Raw genomic sequence first — 20,174 nt, 5'->3', positions numbered from 1 at the left:
CTCATATAATCGCTGTGTATATTTTCATTTTTCTATCTATATCGCACTGCTCTTATAATTTCCCTGTTGAGCGCTGTGAAGCTAACTCTTCCCCTCCAATTTAAACCCCACGAAAACAAAAATTGTGCCGAAACATATTTTTTGCAAATGTTTAAAAAAAAACAAAAAAAAAAACACACACACACACACACACACACAAACCATCTGATGAAAAACTTCCACTCATCCACTTGATTATGTAGTTATTACTACACTAACATACTTGTGCTGCAGAGGAATGAATAGACTTGTAATTTATGGAAAACTGCTTATTAAGCTAAACTCTAATTAAGTTATGAGCACATTAAGGGCCATTTGAACGTGGAGGGCACATTTACATGTTGTGAGCTTTTTAAAATAACCTTTCTCTTAGAGTAGAAATACAGTATAATGTTGCAGTTACCAAAACAGGCCTTTGGTGCACAGTTGACTTGTTGTTGAGGAGGTGAGGCTGAACATTGTTGCATGATAATTAAAAGTGCATCCATCCTCCTCAGTGCTCTGTCTTGTTTTGCCCTCCTCGGTGCAGAATGAGGAGCTGGAGTGATTTGAGGAGGGTCGCAGGTCTGTCACTTCTCTTTATGCTTCTTTTTTTTTTTTTTTTTTTTCTCTGAATGACACATTGGAAACTTTCGGTTTATGTTGCCTTCAAGCCCCTCAGTCATTTTTCGGAAATGCAATCGGGGTTAAAGGTTGACAAACATGAGCGTCCATTACAATCATGACGGAATGAGGCCAGTTCTTGAGGCCTGGCTGCTATTTCGCGGCGTTTAATGTCAAGTGGGCCCCTTTTTCTTTCTTTCTTTCTTTCTTTCTTTTTTTTTTTTTGCTTTGTCTCTGCAGGTGACGTCAGCATAACAATGTGGAAAAAAGGGGGATTTTTCCTCTCTCTCTCTTTTTAAAAAAAATTAAATAATAATTTGAGCGTTTTAAATCAGCTTTAGTCCTTTTTTTTTTTTTTTTTTTTTTTTTTTCTTTTTTTAAAGGAGGGTTTTTACCTTAAATCTATAAGCTGCAGTCTGGAGCCAACGCCACGTCATGTAGATTTAAATAAAAGCAGCAGATAAAGGAATTTGGCTAAACTGGCGCAGGTAGAAGAAGAAGTAGAAGGAGAAGGAGAAGGAGAAAAAAGAGAAGAAGCGTTGATAGAATCAGAACCAAAGCGCAGGAGACGCGCAGCACTGGAGCAGAATGGAGAGCCTTTAGGTTGCTGTCCTCACAGCACCCCGGAGTAAGAAAGTTTATCTGAGTTTCCCAGGCAGACTCGAGCCTATCCACTACTGGGTTTTTGGTCACGTTTCATGATTTACATTTTTACATAACGATTTTTTTTTTATTATTTATTTTAGCTATTTTTTTTTTTTTTACATCTGCCATAGGCCTGCCCGCGTGACGCATGGCGCGCACGCTGGATGATGATTATTAATTTATTTTGGCCTTAATGTGGAGAAAAAAAAGCAGCTCCATGTATAGAGACAGAGCGGGCTCACACTGAGGCTCAGAGGTAAAATAGTACATCATGTTCTGTTGTCTTCCTCCGGTGACACTGCTGCAGAGAGCTCCTCTGGAATAAAGTGTCTCCATTTGAGACCTGTGACGTGTCGCCGGTCCGGTGCGTCACGTGGAGCTACTTGTTGCTTTTATCAAACTTTTTATATATATATATTTATATATATTTCTCTTCGGGCACGATGCCAACAAGTCAATGCGTGTAATCCTTTAAAATAAAACACTGATGTGAAGATACTCAGATACTTCAGTGCTACATAAAACTAAAAACGCTGCCGTAAATAAACTTTCCCGTCATGCAGCCGCGCTTTGTTCACATTTTAAATCATGTCCAATAACTGCTTTAATTGTGAGAGTTAGTTGCAGCCCTTCGCTGTTTTTCACATGTGGCACTCCAAACTCAGAAAACGCGAGCTTTGACAATAATTGGCCTGGACACGCAGTGGCCAGTCTCTCCATTATTCGTGCAGGGCAGCAGTGGGACATTTGCTTTGGCAAGATTTCCAGTGGAATAAAAGACGGTTAGATGGGAGGGGGGGCTGTGATTGTCTTGTGTTCTGCTCATGTCTGCATTTAATCACTTGACTTTCATCACATGATTAAGTATTTCAGCATTAACCTTTTGCGTTGTGTTTTTTTTCTTCTTCTTTCCCCTTCATACGTGGAGGGGTTTTTTTTTTGGAGAAAGGGGGTCTTTAGGAGAAGGCGCCTTAAAGTTAAAGAGGCAACAATATTTGCGGGTATCGCGGCACATTTCAAAGCATTTTCTCTGCGATATTTGAAAACGGAGTCGTGCGGTGAACGCCTGCGTGTCCCTTTTAAAACAAACCCAGCGCCTGTCAATCACGGCGCATTCCAACCAATCCCAAAGCTCCCTTTTTAAAAGCAGGTTTGCCTGCTGTGCTTTTATATTGCACCATGGCCTGTTTCGAAGCATTTTTACTACCACGGTTATTGCCACAAATCAAGAGGGCAAAGTGAACGGCATGGGACTCACACCAACTTTAACGAAATTGAGTCTGGTTCCTACTTCTGCGAAGTTCACGGCCAAGAATTTCACATGCAGATGATATACAAACAGGGGGACATGGAGCCTGAGTTTTATAGGTGTTTCCTGAGTGCTGAATTGGTTTGATTTTGCAAACCCACAGCCAAACTCACAACAAAACATGACAAGCCTTTCGAGGTTTAGTGGCTGCCCTCTCTCTTGCGTCAACCCCGGGGAGAGCAATACTGAACCCAGCGTGGTGCTGCCACCTTTGGCAGGAGAGCACATGGGACACCCCACTGGCAGTTCCTTAAAACTCTGCCCCTCGCACAATTTGCGAGACTACCCCGAGACGAGGTCCAGTGCATATGTTGACCATTCGGTTCCCAATTTTTCAGACTCTGGATACCCCGGCCACCGGTTAGAGCACAGCCCTAGGGGCATTATCATTGGAGCCAATCTCTCTGGAGCCGGCATGCCACCCGTCACTGATCAACTGGCATCAAGAGCTAACCAACATGGCGGGATTGGAAGGTATCGTGACTTCCCTGGCTGCAGGGACAACAGGAGCCATGCTTTTTTCACGAGTTACCAGGAGCAGGCCCACGCCTCCGCCGACGCGTCCCGAGACCTCGGCAGCCAGATGATGCTGGGTCTACCTGGCGACCTCCTCAACCGGACTCACCCTTACAGCCAGGCTATCAACCCCAAGGGAAACAGCCAGCAGCTCGTCACACAGTTCCTGGGTCTCTACAAGCCCCTCAACATGGCAATCCAGCGTGGCGGAGGCGACGCTTTCCTCAGGTGCTCCAAGCAGACAGTGAAGCACGAGCTGGTGTGCAAGTGGAGTGACGGCCAAGAGGGGGTTGGGAAGCTGCCTTGCTCCAGAGCCTTCGGGACCATGTATGAACTTGTCACCCATGTGACAGTGGAGCACGTCGGAGGACCCGAGCACTCCGAGTACGTGTGTCACTGGGAGAGCTGTGCGAGGGACAGGAAGCCTTTCAAAGCCAAATACAAGCTGGTGAACCACGTCAGGGTGCACACAGGGGAGAAGCCCTTTCCCTGCCCCTTCCACGGCTGCGAGAAAGTTTTCGCGAGGTCAGAAAATCTCAAGATCCACAAGAGGACTCACACAGGTCAGTTAATAATCCTCCTGTAACACCATCCTCTGCTAATAATAATAATAATAATAATAATAATAATAATAATAATAATAATAATGCATTCTGATGTGTGTTATTTTAATTAAAACGTGCTCAGTATTTCCAACTTGACAAACTCCTTCATTGACATTTATCACTTTTCTTTATCTGTGTGAGCATGTTTTTAATTTCTCATTATTTAATTGAATTATGGGCGTGTGCTGATTCTGCCACAGTCGTTTTTTTTTTTTCGCTGTTCTTAATTTTATTATTATTGTTGTGATTTGTATTAAATTACCGTCACGTGGTGCTGCTGTTACCCAGGCCCACAGAGTCAGAAACGGTGTGTCCAAGCAGAGCTTCCTTGGCTGCTGCTCGCCGTGTCTGTGCTGTTTTTTTTTTGTTTGTTGGGCAGCAGCGTGTTTCAGGCTCCAGGAGGACGCACACACGTGAATAGTAGCCCACCCACCCCCCCCCCCACTCCCCCCAAGTGAGCCAGTTAACAGACGAGTAGGCTCATAGTCTGCAGGCCCAGGCGGTTTGGGTGCCTCTCCCACTTCATTCAGTGAAATTATTAAATAAATGCCGGGACACCGGAGAGCTGTGACGTAGCCGTTACGCTGCCTGTGCCTCCCAGGGACTCAGAGCACATCACACAGAGATGGAGTGGGAAATAAAAAAAAAAAAAAAAGGAAAAAAAAGACAGAAGAAGGTGAGCGAACGGATGACCTCAGCCCGCAAAGGAAATAATTATCAATACAAAACAAAACGAGTCACGTTTCCTTAAAAAAAAAAAAAGAGAGAGAGAGAGAGATTTTTATTTTTGGCCCTTATCTTTGTTTTATTTCTATCAGTTTGGCCGGTTTGTTGTGAGGAAACACGCTGAGATCGAGTTGAAAATAAAACATGCATTTCATCTAAAAATGGAGACTTTGCTGCGGCTTTTCCTTCTGAGCACAGACACTTTTTAAATAAAGGGATTCAGTCTGCAGTCGTATTTTAATTCTTATTTCCACACGTCACAGACACCTGGTCACAGATTTGCAGTTAAACCGAAATGTTTGCAATTAAATTCCAAAATGTAAATAACGAACGAAGTGAACGAGCCTCAGAAAAATATTTATTTATGAGGTGTAATCGTGCTTTAAATTGTTTTTTTTTTTTTTTTTTTTAACTAATGAGAGGGACGAGGAGAGAGACAGAGAGGGGGACGTGTTGTTGTTACACAGCTGCACATGCGTACTGAGTCTTCAACCAGACACCATTTGTGTCAATGAAATGTGTGTTTATATTTTGAAATTCCTAAAACAAAGTCCTTCATTAAAACTTCAGGCTGATAATTTAACTGAAGCTGCTGAAGTTGTGTTTGTGAGTGCAGCTCTCAGGCCGCTGGTCTGTCCGGCGGAACAGTTGCGCGGCTGCTGCGGGCGCTTCTTCTGAGCTGGGAGATCAATTATCACCCCGATGGCCATAATTCATCCTGCTCACGATAACTCCATTTAAAGAATAAAAAAAAACAACAAATCTTTGCGTTTGCTGTTTCAGCTCCATGCCACTCCAAGGCATGTTGATCCAGAAGCCCTGTTGCTCCACTGTGGCTTCACTTGTTGCTACCAAAAGTTTTTCAGCAACTGGTTTGAACAGTTTTATGACTCATTGCGCGTTTTTGTGTGTGTGTGTTATTCTTTTGTGCGCATTAGGAGCAATTAACTAAAACAATGTGACGTTTTTAGGCATTTTCTAATGAGGGCCTGAGAGCGGCTGTGTGTTCGCAGAGTCACTGACTGACAGCTGAGGATCAGACACACTTCACACTGTCGACTGGAGCCTGAATGTGCATTTTTGGGGGTTTTCTAGGGTCTTCTTTTTTTTTCTTTAATGAACCTGGTTGCATGATGCGCTCTCAGCTGACTCATGCTACAGATGATGGTAATAATAAGGATGTATGTTCATGGAGAGCATGCACCGGGGGCCTGTCAAGCATTTGTCATAACCCGCCGCCATTTCTCTCTCTGCACGTTTAGGTGAGAAACCTTTTAAATGTGAGTTCGAGGGCTGCAACCGGAGGTTTGCGAACAGCAGCGACCGAAAGAAACATTCTCACGTGCACTCCAGCGACAAACCCTACATGTGCAAGGTGAGGGGCTGCGACAAGTGCTACACCCACCCGAGCTCCCTGCGCAAGCACATGAAGCTGCACTGCAACAAGGCCCACGACGCCAAGAGCGGTGACGCGCGTCCCCCAGGTGACGGGGGTCACGCCGCGGAGGCCAGGTCGACCCGAGTCCCGGATGGAGTCCACATCAGCCCCACGCATCCACCACCAACCTCCACCCAGGACGCCCCCCTGTCCCCGGAGAGTCGAGACGAGTCGACCCTGAGGTCACGTTTCCATCACACGTTTGACAGCAGTTTGGACTACTCCGCGCACAGGTCACAGCCCCTGCTGGACCCTTTGTTGCTGCAGAGGGGCAGCTACAGGTCCCAGTCCTCCCAGTACCCCTGCGGCCAGACAGGTCACACGTTCGCCCAGAGCTCCAGGACTTTCCCCTCCACTTCCCCCTTTCAGAAAAGCATCGTCAACGGATGGTACACATGCCACAGCGGCGTGGACTCCTTCCCACCAAAGCAGTGCAGCAACATCCCGACTCTCTGAGGAACAAGGCTTTTTTTTTTTTTGCTTTTTTTCTGGGCCTATTTTTTTTTCTCCATGTTATAGAACACTTTACACCTGTATCTCTATTACTCTCTGTATTTCTTTGTGATTGTTGTATGAGATATTTCGTGGCACTTCCTGAGTCATCCTACTTTAAAATGTGGCGAAGCTTAATGTGTCGTCGTGAGGCCTTGTCCGGTCGGGTCCGGCTTGGAGCTGCATCTCCCCCTCCTCCTCCTCCTCCTCCTCTTCCTCCTCCTCTCCCTCCTCCTCTTCCTCCTCCACGGTTTCTTAGAGGAACTATAACAAAGTGTATATGCCTAATTGTTCGCTGTGTTACATAATTATTAAAGATATCTATCTCAATTTAAAGCGAGAGGGAAAAAAAATGAGAGAGACGATTTCTTGTTTTCTTTTTAATGGAAATCTGCGTGTTTCTGAACTTACAGGCTATATTACTGGAAAGTGAGAGAAAAAAAAAAAAAAAAAAAAGAAAAGAAAAGGAAAACGTCTTGCTGAATGTAGCCCTGAGTGTTGGGGAACTTTACTGAATGTAAACTAGATGTAATGTGTGTCGGGATGATAGAAAACATTATTCATGTCTTTATGTGTTTCGCACGACGGAATAAATATCCGAGAGATCTCTTCTCAAGTTAAAGATGTGTGACCTAACACGAGCCTGCGCGATGGGCCTGCAGCGTAATTAGTCTGTAATTAAGATACTGCGAGGCTCAGTAAGTTTCTCTTCTTTTTAATTATTATTATTCCATCCCTTGATTAAGTTCTGCTCCTCTCCCTCTTTTCATTACACATTTCTGTTTGTATTATATGTATATTTCACATTTCTGTGCAAAGTAAGACCAGTGTGAGCATAAACCAGTGTTCGTGATACTATTAAAAACGTTTAATTAGCATACAGTTCTACTGTACATAAGCCTACTGTATAATTAATTATGTATTCTATATTTTATTAAAGTGTCTATATTCTCTTTGATCAGGCGTGTGTGGTTAAACCCAATCAATGTATTCTCATCGTGAACTGAAACTTTTTTCTTTCTTTCTTTCTTTTTCTTTTTTCTATTTTTTTTTTTTTTTTGGTTAATTCATATAATTTCCAGTCCGCCATATTTGCAGGTTAGCAGTTTTTTTTTTTTTTTTTTTTTGGTGCAAACCCACGCGGCGCCGCCTGGATCTCGTGACGCACAGACGATTTATTCTGTCAGGCCTCTCACACGAAAAAAACGTGCATTGGTTCAGGTGAATCTCACGTGATCGACTGTAATTTACTTTAAAACAACAACAACAACAACAACAACAACAACAAAAGACTGAAGTGTAAAAGTCAAGCGGTCTCTCAACCCAAAACCTGCGAGATTTAAACGCTCCAAACTACGTCATGTGGGTGCGCGCGTCAGGACGCAGGTGTACCTGGCACGAGGTCACGCGCATTCTGTCTCTGCACGCCCTCGTGTACTTCTCTGCTTCCACTTCGAGTCACTTTTGGAGATTTTTATATCCCCTGATTCACTTTTTTTTTTATGTCGTGCGCACACACACAAGCTCCAAAAGCGTCTCTAACCTTGAAGGTCACAGCGAGCTGCGAACGCAAATTTGACCCATGGAGCCTCCAAAACGTTGCGTCGTGCAAACACTGATGCAGCCCCATTTAGTATTCCTGTCATTATTTTATAGCACAAACAGAAAGGCTTTTATTTTTCCTCTGTGAAGGCTCGTACATTCAAAGTGTTCCGAGCTCCTCACTTTGAGTCTGAATTAACAGATTTTTTGGATTTCACAGTTCAAAAATCACAGTCCCGCTCAGAGGGGACAGATATGTGGTGTTCATTTTTCCTTTGGCTGTCGACAAAAGTTGAAAAAGTTGGAGGAAAAAAAAAATGATATTCATAAAACGACATGTTAGTTTTTTTTTTTTTTTTAGTTTTTTTTTTTTTTGGACGCCCCTTGCTGCTATAACAGCAAAAAAAAAATAATGTTTTGCCTCACTTCACCCAAGTTACAGCTTCTGCTGACATTTGTTCATGTTTGCTTGCTTTCTTGTACCTTCTGGAATGCAAATTTCAACCAACACCTCATTATTGTAGAGAAATAAGCTGAGAAGATTTCAGTTTGAAGCCTCGGCACAGCTTCAAATTAAGTTTTTTCGCTGCTGATCCTGGTGCAGAGCTGAATTCATCTCTAGTCAGTGTTGTTGTCATGCAGCTCACTCTTGGTTTACTCTGCCCGTTTCTTTTCTTTTTTTGTTTTTTTTTTTGACTCCCTGTGTCAAAAATTACACCTCTCTCTGACAAAATCACCTGCTGAGTGACCAGGTTGAAGTACAGTTAATGGCACGTGTAATCGTGTGTAGCTAAAGATGATGCACACAGGAGATTGTCCGTCCTTCGTCCTGCCCGAGAAAAACACTGCGATGGCTTGATTATTGTGGAGGTCGGACGGGTCTCAATTATGATGAATAAGGTAATAAAGGCTCTGCTGCCGGAAGCTAAAGCTTTATTCCCTGCACCTGCATGTATAGATGTCAGCATTTTATACCATTTAAGATGACCGCCTTTCTATACACCAATTTCCGCCTCGCATATCAAAAGGAAGCCAGGTCAAAAGTGCATTCATTTTTACATTTCTTTGAAATCTTTCTATGCTTACAGTGATTTGAAGGCTAACTAGCTGTTTTTTTCTTAAGGATGTTCTTTATTCCAGCGAACAGATTCGATGGAGGGGCAGTCGTCTCGATGGCCACACACACACACAAAGAAAACACATGGAGGTGAACGACTGTGTGTTCCTGCCAGTGTCGACCGTTTAGTTTTTACACGCTTTAGCTTGTTTAAAAGTTCAGAAGACGTTGGTTTTGCGGTGTCTCTTGTTTGGATGTTGTGTGTACGGCAACATTTTAATATAAACCTCCGAGCCGCTCGTGTTATTTCTGTTGCAGCGTTCGTCCTTCGATTTCTTTTTATAAAAGTGCTCTAATCCTCTGTGAAAACATGCAAAGTAAGCGGCTGTGTTTTTATGTGCTTACAGTGTAATTGTTCTTTGAGTTTGGTGCAAAACTGTGATGAACTTGTTTATGCATTCCGCGTGCCGGTTAAAAGTCTGCGTTGCACATGTTGCTCGTGGGGATACATCTTTTGGGAGAGTCGGATAGTTTTTGATGATGCTTTTTCTTTAAAAGTCCTCCCCCTCGAGTTTGGCTGCAGTTAATTTTAGGGGTTTTTTTAGCGTTCCACGAGGCATCTATGTGAAAAGCATCCACAAGTTGCAGTATCTGGACTCTGAAACCAGTTTGAACCAAACCTTCCATCCACCAGCAACATTGTTTGGGGTCGAGAGCCGAACCGAGCTGAAACTAGACGAGAGGCGGTGGACAGGTTCTGCTTCAGTCATTTTCTTTTCTAATTTGTTTTTGCTAAAGAGCAGCGGTTGTGAATCGGCACCAGCACGACCCTGGGATGATACCGAGGATCATATTCAGGGAGTTTAAGACTCTGTGCTAAGTAGTATGGCGTGGCCTAAGATGGATCATTTAAAGTGGCTGATTCTGTAAAAAATATTTCAATTGTCAAGTGCTCCTTTCTTCCACTAAATTGAGGTGAACTGGGTTGGCTTTGATCCGCGTACTTTAATGATGCGGTGACTGAAATTTCTGAGATCGCTCCTCTCTTGTATTGCAACCTTATCAATAGCTTGCATCAAAAGCTTTCTGGTGCTACTGTAGTATCGATGTTTTCAAAGTAATCTCAACGTACTCGGTATTTCTATCTCCAGAGCTCATCCTCTAAACCCCAACGCTTGTCTGCACTGTCACATTCTGCCCTATTCTCCTCCATTTTCCAAAAATAGTAAATCCCGCCTCAGAAAAAACACAATAGAGGTGATCAAACATTATTTGGTGCTCAGAGACGCCTCTGGATTTGCATATGGAAAACTGATTTTCCGTTCGCCGCACGAGAACGAGCAGGAAGCCAAAAGGCGTCGACCCGAGCCGTGGATTTTTGTCCGCAACTGCATCGCGTGCGCGTTACGTGGTATGTTCTGTCCGAGCCGTGGTAATATTCCATAATCACTGAACCCTGCCACACCCTTCCCCCCAGTAATCACAGCTGATTAGCCCTCCGCTTCCCAGTTTGCCACTTGTCCGCCGCCATCTTTACTCCCGCGCTCTCTGCCTAGCAACAAGCACAGGCGCCATTTTGGACAGGGGGTATACAGGGGGTATAAATCAATTTAATGTAAATAAATCCATTTCACCTTGGGTTCCATTGAATTGCTATCTCGCCCTCCCCCCGGGTCGCTGTTATGCCATGCTGGGGTTGAGCCCCAGCTGTGTACCAGGGGGTGGGCTGCTTTGTCACACCAGGTCTTTGGTTTTTATGCATCATCATAACCGTGTATGACATCTTGCGTAACTTGCGCTGCGCGGCTCCCATACTTTCCCAAGTAAGGTTTAAGCAGCCGGCTCGGGCTGTGTCAGCGTTGACTCCGACTGACAAAGTGTGATTTTAATTGGATCTCTGGCTTCTCCCCCCCTCCAACCCCCCCCCCCCCATCCTCCCCAGGTCAAGCCAGTGGTGCTGGTGCTCCCCAACTTGCTTTCTTTTCATCCACCCCTCTGTGCTCCCCCCTCTCCCCCCTTTTTTTTTTTCGCCAGGTCCTCTTGTTCCTCCGTCTCATCTATCTCTACCCCTGCAGCTCCTGGCTATCTTCACCCTCTATGGCTCCTTCATGATGGCCCCCTAATCTCTGCCAGTGTGGTTCCATGGTAAGTAGGAGTGCTCTGCCAGAAACATGCATGGAGCTCGACTCATACATCTTCTTTTTTTCTCCCCCTGTTCCCTGCCCTTCTCTCCATGGAAAATTGCAACCCCTCATGGTAAACTGGATGCAAGCTGCACTGCTGTTTTAATATTTTTTCTCGCATTCTCTTTCCAGTTGGAGAAAAAGGACCACTGAGGGAGGGGGGGGGGGGGGTTCGGCATCAAGGCATCAGTGAAGCTAACAATGAATAATGAGGGCAATAGTAACAATGAAAAGTGATTGATTCTAAGTGAACGCTTTAACAATATGTAACACGAGTGTCAATAAGATGAAACAGTGGAGTGAAGTGGAAGTGGAGCTCCTCTCTGAGAACGTAAGCAAGGTAATCTGTTTCACGTCAAAGTCTTTTTATTTCTCGTAATCTGACAGGTTGACAATTAATCGGCTTTTAAAAAAACACACCATCAGAAAGCTCGGCTCTTGCGTGAGACAATGCAATCGTTGCCATTCTTACGTGTTTACAAACCACAAAATGGTGAACAGGAATGTCAAGTCCCAGCGCTGTGCTCTTATGATTTAACCAGACTGATCCTTTAGATTTCTTTCTCATCCTCATCTGCGCCGCACTTCTTTTCTGATTTCAGCGGTGCCAGCCCCCTGTGAAGTCCAGCCTGTACCAGGGCTTATTAAACTAGGCTCCCATTCACTCTCCCCAACGGTCGCTCCACTGTCAACTTAAGCCCAAGCTCCCTCGACCGCTCAGCGCTTCGACTATTGTTGCAGAATTTCGCCCAAAAACTGGGTATCGCTGAACAGCCAATATGCAGCGGGATAGAGATAAAGGCCCCGCCTCTCCTCATATCTAATGCATATCTGTCTTTTGATGCATTGCAATTTACCCCTGTGGATGGTTCTTAAAAAGATGTCTTTTTTTTTCTTCTACTTTTTTTTTTTTTTTCATTCATTCATTATCCATGCCTTACATAACAGATATTTTGACAGTTTCTGATGAGCCAGTTTCGGAGAGACCACGGAGGCTTTAATGGTCTCCTGCGAGCTGGTGAGCTCGGGAGGTAACCGCGCGACTGACGATGATTATCTCATACGAAGAGTCAAAAAAAAAAAAAAAACAAGCTAGAAAGTTTTCAGACGTGGCCTGCAGTGGTTTGTTGTGGCCTGTCGCAACGCAAAAAGGGAGAAATAAATAATATTTTAGAAGTCCACATGTTTCAAAATTCATGCTTCCAAGGTTTTTTTTTTTTGTGTGTGTGAGTTAGGTTGTGTGGGGTGAGCCGACCTTTGAAGATCTTTCAACTCCTGCAAGCTCCAGGCCTATGAGATGCAATGCCATCCTTTTAAGGGAATGACCATAACTTTGGTCCCCGTGCTTCTAATCCCTCCTCCAGACCCTTGTCATCAGAGATCAACCGGGCTGAGCCTTAATGTCCTCAGCTCGCTGGCAAGGGCAGCTGGGAGCTTTCATGTATGTGAAGAGCCAGATGAATATGCTTAAATCTGCGTGTTTGAGCGGGAACTGTTGCCTTTATCTTCATCTGTGTTTCTTAACAGTTCTGCAGCATATGATCTGTGAGAAAATCATCAGTTACGTTCGAGAGCCTCTGATTAATGATTCACATTTTACAGGATGCATTTGAAGCTTTTGTTAGGAACCGTTTAGAAGGCTTTGATCACGAAGCCTAAAGAGCACAACGACTCAGATTTGTACAGAAACAGCGCAAAAGAGACCCTAAGTGCCTGTTTGTCTTTGCCGTCTCTCAAAACAATCACATTTCATTAGCGGCGGCTGGGTTGCGCGGCGAGATACTGCATTTGAATACTTTTTTGTATGATTTCTCAAATCTCTGTCGTTTGAGGTCGAACTTAAAAAAAAAACCGGGACCACATTGATCGCGGTCCAGGGCGTTTCAAAGCAAAGAGTAATCGCGAGTGTTTAATTTTATCTGTTGCAGTATGCATTGCAAGGCGGCTGTGTAATCAAGCCTGTGAACTCGACATCTGAAGGAAGGATTCTGTTTCTGATCACACCCCTATTGAAGTCCATCCATCGCTGAACACGGATGTGTTGACACACTTGAGCCTGCTCTCCTTGGTATGTGGCCGTCAAATTAATGCATGTACTTCACGTGATGCTGTAAATAGTTTCCAGTCGATGTGTGTAGCAGTGCTGAGGGCCCGCATTTTTTGGAAAAGCCGGGAGCGGGGATGCGCGGCGATCTCGCTGTTAACCTTCAGCGTTACAAGAACACCCCAGGGCCTAACTCTACAATGATGGATGGAGGACGGCGGGGGTTAAGGGGGGGGGCCCACACACAACCCAGGAATTCCCCTTGGGCCTTTTCAATTACAGTTAGACCAAGCTCCACACTGTGATGATATGTTGCTTTAAGGCTGTGACATTAATGGAGGGGACAAATGTGATTTGGTGTGGTGTTGACCCCAAAGTGCATGACTCAGACAGAAGAGCTCTCGTGGTGCGCCGGCAACAGGAAGAAAATGCGGGGTAACCCATTGTCGCTTTATTTATTTACAGCCATCAATTCCAATAATCCAAACAGACCAAAGTGTCATTTAGGTCCCTCTGAAGTTGAAGCGCTATTGATGGAAATAGTTTATCATTAGCCGCAAGCTAAAGGGAGCACAAGGGAGCATGAGAGAGAGTAATAAGCCAGTGGTGTGTCTTTGAGGAGCCCAGGTAACGGAATTAAGAGTGGTGAAGGGAAAGTGATTGACGGTCCCTTCATCTTTTACATGATCAATAAGGCAGCGTAACCTTGTATTGGACATATACGATGATATGGTAATGGGATGCACAATGTGTGTATCTGTGTAGGTGTGTGTGTGTGTGTATCTGTGTAGGTGTGTGTGTGTGTGTGTGTGTGTGTGTGTGCCAGCAGTAACGCACATTCAGCATCAATAACAGCTGCAGTGTTTTAATCCCGTGATCAACCCGATCGCCAGAATAAATTTTGGCAAAGTACGTTTCTGCAAAACCACAGATAAGTTAAAACCTTCTTAAGGTTCAATTTTAGATGTTTCTCTTGTCACAGTGCTGTGTTTATGCTCTTTTTAGGTTTAAGTGCAAAACACACTTGGTTAGGTTCAGTGAAACATTGTTTTTTTGTCTAAAAACAACCATTTAAGCTGCAGATGGCCCAACTTTTTGTCAGAAATATACGTTTTTTTGGCACCACAAACATGGCTTGAAATTGTACTGAGGTCTCCTTAAAAGTACCCACAGGTGTCACCTTTACTAATCTTGAAACGCAGACTCGAACTGTGGTCGCTGGCTGAAATCCACCGCTATCCCCTCCACATACCGATATGACGGTCCGATTAACAAACATGTAATGTGAACGTGATGTGACGCGCTTTGCTGAAAAGTCAGTGCAGCATGTAGCCTGCGACCCGCACAAATCTGAACTGTGGTTTGTAACATTAAAGCAACATTATGTAGACATTGGCATTTTGTGCGTTTTAGCTCAGCGCAACACCTCTGTCGTGAATACAAATCCCAGGTTTGTAACAATCTGTCTGACGTAACATAGGTGCTAACGACCAACAAGACTCATGACATCATAACAATGCAATGTGTTGAAAACTTGTATCTTGAAGTAAACGTGTGTAACGCTGTGATCCGACCCTCTCACTGAAGTTACACAGCGCAGAAACAAGCGATGGGAGGGCAGAGAAGCTGAGACAGAGACAGAATCCACCCAATTACAAGACACTGTACCGTCAACATGATTCTGAAGCTGTTATTTTAAGGTGAAAAACTTGCTTAATGTTGCTTTAACTCCTAACATTTTATCATGGGGGCTGCGCCGGCACTATACGGGCATCAGCGTCGACTGAAACCTGTCGAGTTTGCACCCATCCACTTTCTAAAAGTCACAACTGCCTGCATCTATTTCAGTCCGTGGGGAATAATCCTATGTTCTAGGTATCTGGAGGAGGCAGGGAATCAAAAATCCAACCCCGTCTGCACAGAGTGTCTCTTACAGTTCCTCCGGGTCCGTTAATAAAGTGGGACACGGCTGAGGTAGTCAGCTCTTGTCCTCAGCTTCACTCCTGCGTCTGATACATGATCTGTACTGCAGATACTGTTGTGGATGCCATTGTTTTCCTTCAGTTATGTAATTGACAGAATTATGCAACCCATCTGTGCAACTGGGGTGTGCCTCAGAAACCTTAATCTGCAACCAAAAAAGAACACATCCCCTTGGAAATGCAGCGCCTTCAGCGTAACAAACACAACTTCACCGCTCTGCACTGAGACATATCGGGTCAATGCCAAAAACAAGATCTAATCTCAGATAGAAAACAGTTGTGTGTTTGTGTGGACGGGGAGGAGAGAAGACTTTACTGTAGAAACTGTGACATCTCAAATGATAAACTAGCACCAGCATGAAAACCACAGCTATAAATTAATCACTAAAACTGCACATAGGCTGTACTTGACTGCTATTATTACCGCTTGATCAAACACATCATTAACTTTGCTCTGTACAATAACTTGATCCAGAATATACTCCATCTGATAGGCCATGAATAAACCCCCTCCCCGCAGCTCATTACCACACATCTGTACTGCAAAGTACCAAACTGCGCTCTTTTTCTTTTCTCCATGTGTTTTGAAATATTGTACATTTATTTCCTTTTATCAACACATAAAGTAAAGATACCAGCATGTAACAGGAAAACACAGTGTAAACGAATCAGGAGGCAGCGTGGGCTGTCGGTAAAGCACACACATGTGAACAAGATGCCAGAGGCAACGTGAAGTCACCGACATAATTATCTAAACACGTTTTATTATTCATCCCGGTAATAAAACAGGCCTCGCTGTTGTTGCACGTCGCGAATCCATCAAAGAGGAGGCCTATGGATGAGATGTGATACGATCGATCGGATCTGATCAGACTGATGCTAATTGATGCTGGAGTTTTATTTTATTGGTTCAGTTTAATTAGTGGGCAGCCTGAGCAAGGATGGAGGCTAATAAATGTCTTTTATAGTCCCCTGAGAAAGCCAGATGTTGGGGGCGGAGTGGTGGTGTGTTGTGTGTGCGTGTGTGTTGTGTGTAGTGTGTGTGTGTGCATCTCCTCCAAAGTTAAAATGAAACCTAGGCCGCAGCAGCGTGGAGGACTGAAGTCCCCGTGTATTCAGGCTCACAGATCACAGAAGTTATGAAAGACTGCTCTTTGATCATTTCCATTTCTAAAATAATTTCCTTTGAACATTTCAAGTCACTCGTGCTTTTATTTATAAAGCCTATTTAGACAATCAAGGGGTTGAAAATAATTAGGCTCGCGTGCACATGAGTGCGGACATGTATTCCCTTTCAATCAGTTAAAAACCGGCTCTGTTAATTAAAGTTCTGAGCTGTTACTCTGCCCAAATAATTTTCTTATTAGCCGCCGCATTCCTCAGATCTGTTGTCAGCAGAGCGTATTTTCTTTTGGTTGCTCCTTTTCTATTTTCTTCTTTTTTTCTCTCTCTCTCTCACACACACAGAAATCCCACTGACCCATATAGTTGATCTCATTTTTTTTGAAAGCGTATAATATAGATTCCCAAGTAAAGAGAATGGAGGCTCTATTATTAGTCCCATTTGAGGTGCACAGCCTCCTTCTAGGTGCTGCTCTGTGCTTGCCGAATTCCCTGAGTGAAGGCATTACCATCTCATTTGGGTAAGGGTGAGATTACCTCATGCAACCGAGCTGTTTCATCACAGAAAATGGAGGGGAGGGTGGGGATGGAGGCAGGGAGGGATGGAGGGTGGTGGTGGTGGGGAGGCTGAGCTGTCGCCGCTGACTGTTTATACGGGCGGCTGAAGGTAGAGACGCTCCGGATGCATTTCACAAACATCACACATGACAACTTGTGATGCCACCTTACTGATGTTTCCCTTGAAAGGTCTCTCACTAACAACAACATCCCTATTGATCCGCCGCACCATTTTAACAACCTCCTCACACCCTCTCACACATGCACACCTGAGCGGGTATGGATTGAAAATGTTAGCAGTTAGCGGCTAGCTTCTTTTTTCGTTTTTTTCTTTTTTTTTGCCAGCACACACATACCGTCGTCAATTAGGCCCAGTCATTGTGGGGGAGCGGCCCTGGAGGAGGAGCGCGGGGAGAGAGTGATGAAAATCAGCAGTGTAAATAACGGCTCATCCCTCCGTGCAGAATTAATATGCAATACTTACATTTTTTTGTGCTGATTAAAAGGCTGCGGCACGTGATGAGCTATCAAAACAAGAAATAGAGTACTCGGATTAAAATTCTGCTTTTAATTGGATAGATGAAAGGAGCAATTAGTTGCAGTTGAGTTAAGTTCTTTTTTTTTTTTTTTTTTTCCCTCAGTCAGCTTGTCCTCATTTATCATGAAAAAGGGGGAAATAATAATAATAATGCATTTTAACGATACTCTCTTCGGTCATAACATTTCTGACTTAAATTACTTTATTTGCACTAATGTGGCCACTTCATTAGGTTCACCTGTGAGATCTGAAATCCGCCGCTGCAAAGTTTATCATGTTCAGGTTTTTGCTGACGCCGACGGAAAATCATGTTTTTCTTTGACGTAGTTAAAGATGGCGTACTGAGAGGTTGTTAGTATCACCAGGAGTGTCAGTTAGTTCTTGTCCTCCCTTGATATTATACACACCTCCGAATACAATGCAGTACAGTACGGTACCATCACACGTATGACTTAAAGGGATATTCCGGTGTAAGTTTAATCCATGGTCTAACACACCGTGAAACTGTGTTAGACTCCCTCTCAATAGATCAAGTTAGCAGACCGCTAATTTACGGAGTTTTATCAACCTCAGAAGCGACCGCACGACAACAAGACACTGCAGTGAATGGATCCAAATATAAACCGCCACCAAAAAGCAACAAATAATGCTCAGAACAGCACCAAACTTCAGCAACAGTACAAATAGGGTCTCAGCACATAGTCTGGGGCATCTAACCTCCGCTATCTTAGCTGGATTTCTACTGAAAAGCTGACTAAATTTACCACTCTTCTGCAGCAGCTTCCTGTTGGAAGTTTGGTGCTGTTCTGAGCATTATTTGTGGCTTTTTGGTGGCGGTTTATATTTGGATCCATTTACTACAGTGTGTTGTTGTCGTGCGGTCGTTTCTGAGGTTGATAAAACTCTGTAAATTAGCGGTCTGTTAACCCGATCTCTCGAGAGGGAGTCTAACACAGTTTCACGGTGATTTAAACCATGGATTAAATTTACTCCAGAATATCCCTTTAAATGTCTGGAGAAAATTATTTAAATAACACCTGAACATTATAGGCATCATGTGAGTCGACTTTGTGGCAGTGCAGGTGTATTCCATTGCTTTAGACTGTACAGGTGTGTCTGTTAAAGTAGCCATTAAGTGTATTTATTCTTATTGTGATGATGGATCTCTCTGCTGTTGTGCTGTAGAGGTTAGAAGGTCAAACAATGCTGCTTTAGATTCAGAGATACGAACTTACCGGCAACAGTTTATTAGGTGCATCTCGCTAAAACTAATGCATTTCACTAATGTTTCCTCTAAGTCACCTTATGCAGCAGTTATAAGCAGTATATAAACGTTAAATGAATGTTTATAACACACTATGATGTAGTTAGAAGCAGATCTTTGCTCACGATTGTCCCTTCGCCTGCGATTCGATGCTCTTACAACCATGTTTACTGTGTTGCCGCTCATTATCTGTTTACACGCCCGTATCCACTCATGTGAGCTCGTGGGAGTAGTGATACATGCATGAGTCACATGATTTCAGGCGGTAAACAGCAGACGGACAGCGACTTCTGGAGCGGCAAAACGTAACACGCGTGACGGCATCGCGATATACTGATGTCATAGTGTTTATGAGGAATGGAATAAAATTTATTAAATACAGTTATTTTGTTCTATTATTAGTGTTATTCCCTCCACCAAGGAGGTTGTGTCTGTCTTCAGCCGCGTTCCTGCGTTGGTTGGTTGGTTGGTTGGTTGGTTTGTCAGCAGGATAACACGAAAGCTACCAGTTTTCCATGAATCTTGGATAGAGGATGGGTCTCGGCCCAGAATAGACCCCACTAGCTTTTGGTGCTGATCCAGAAAAAGGGATGGATCTTGCTATTTTTTCTCCCTGTCTTTAGCGTAGGGCAATTTTCCATGATTCCTCCTGGACAACAAAAATATAACACATTATAACGTTGAACGTCATTCTTTCCGATGCCTATATTCTCCTCTGGCCTCACTGTCAGTCATTTTTCCCGTCCTGTTGGCATCCCCTAGATGATATCTGGTTTGCCGTCTACCGTCTGCCTGAATCTATGTGAATGCAGCATTACATCTGCTCGCATGATGGCTTACGAACCATTTATTTAAATGTTCATACACTGTTTATGTCTTCTAAATAGGCGGCAAAAACGACCACAACTCCTCTTTTAAAAAACTGGACACCATAACCTTGGTGAAGTTTGCATCTCTTGCTGTCTTACTGCTTCAGTTTGAACCTAGCAGAGTGACATCCGAGTGTGCGTGCTCCTTTTTGAGATAACTTAGAGTGCAGGTTTTAGCGAGAAGTGAGAAGTCCTCCATTTTCAGACATCTCATGGGACTTAGTGCAGTATAGATGACACCGTATATAAACAGCCAACCCCTTCAGTTTCTCTCCTTCGTGCTGGCTAGCGCACAGAAAAAAGAAACCTTCTTCCCACTTGTTGGCCTCCGTCCTGCTCCGTCGATATATGTGTTGCATCCACACTGATTATTCTGTACGTCTTCTAGCCGCGAGGCACTTGTTTCAGGGGTGTACAGTTTCAAACGGATGATGGGGCGGCTGTCGGAGTCCGAGGGGCAGGGCTGCTTTGCACTGTTAAAGAATACGTTTCCTGTTGTGGGAAAAAAAAAAAAAAAGTGGGGCGAGATGACCAGTGGTGTCGTTGTGTTATTGCGCCGACCTTACTCATCAATCAGAAATCAAAGCTTTGACAGTTGCCAACATTAAAGGGCTGCTGCTGGTGTGTCCTGTGCCAAGAGGC

General features: G+C 44.1%; 1 protein-coding gene across 1 annotated transcript; it reads left to right on the top strand.

Moving 5' to 3' along the window:
* The first annotated feature begins 2,241 nt into the window (after positions 1-2,241).
* zic6 (zic family member 6) lies at positions 2,242-7,331 on the top strand. The gene is made up of 2 exons (XM_030397391.1): positions 2,242-3,675; positions 5,706-7,331. Exons 1-2 carry the CDS (start codon positions 2,718-2,720, stop codon positions 6,335-6,337), a joined length of 1,590 nt encoding a protein of 529 aa, XP_030253251.1. The 5' UTR covers positions 2,242-2,717; the 3' UTR covers positions 6,338-7,331.
* Positions 7,332-20,174: the final 12,843 nt, after the last annotated feature.

The sequence above is a fragment of the Sparus aurata genome, chromosome 18 (genome assembly GCF_900880675.1).
Source record: "Sparus aurata chromosome 18, fSpaAur1.1, whole genome shotgun sequence".
Classification (NCBI taxonomy): domain Eukaryota; kingdom Metazoa; phylum Chordata; class Actinopteri; order Spariformes; family Sparidae; genus Sparus; species Sparus aurata.
This window is presented reverse-complemented; position numbering and strand designations above follow the sequence as displayed.

Excerpts from the sequence above, each read along its gene's own strand:
- zic6 (XM_030397391.1), top strand. The coding sequence starts at position 2,718 with ATGACAAGCCTTTCGAGGTTTAGTGGCTGCCCTCTCTCTTGCGTCAAC. Across the intron at positions 3,676-5,705 it reads CCACAAGAGGACTCACACAG|GTGAGAAACCTTTTAAATGT; the intron begins GTCAGTTAATAA and ends CTGCACGTTTAG.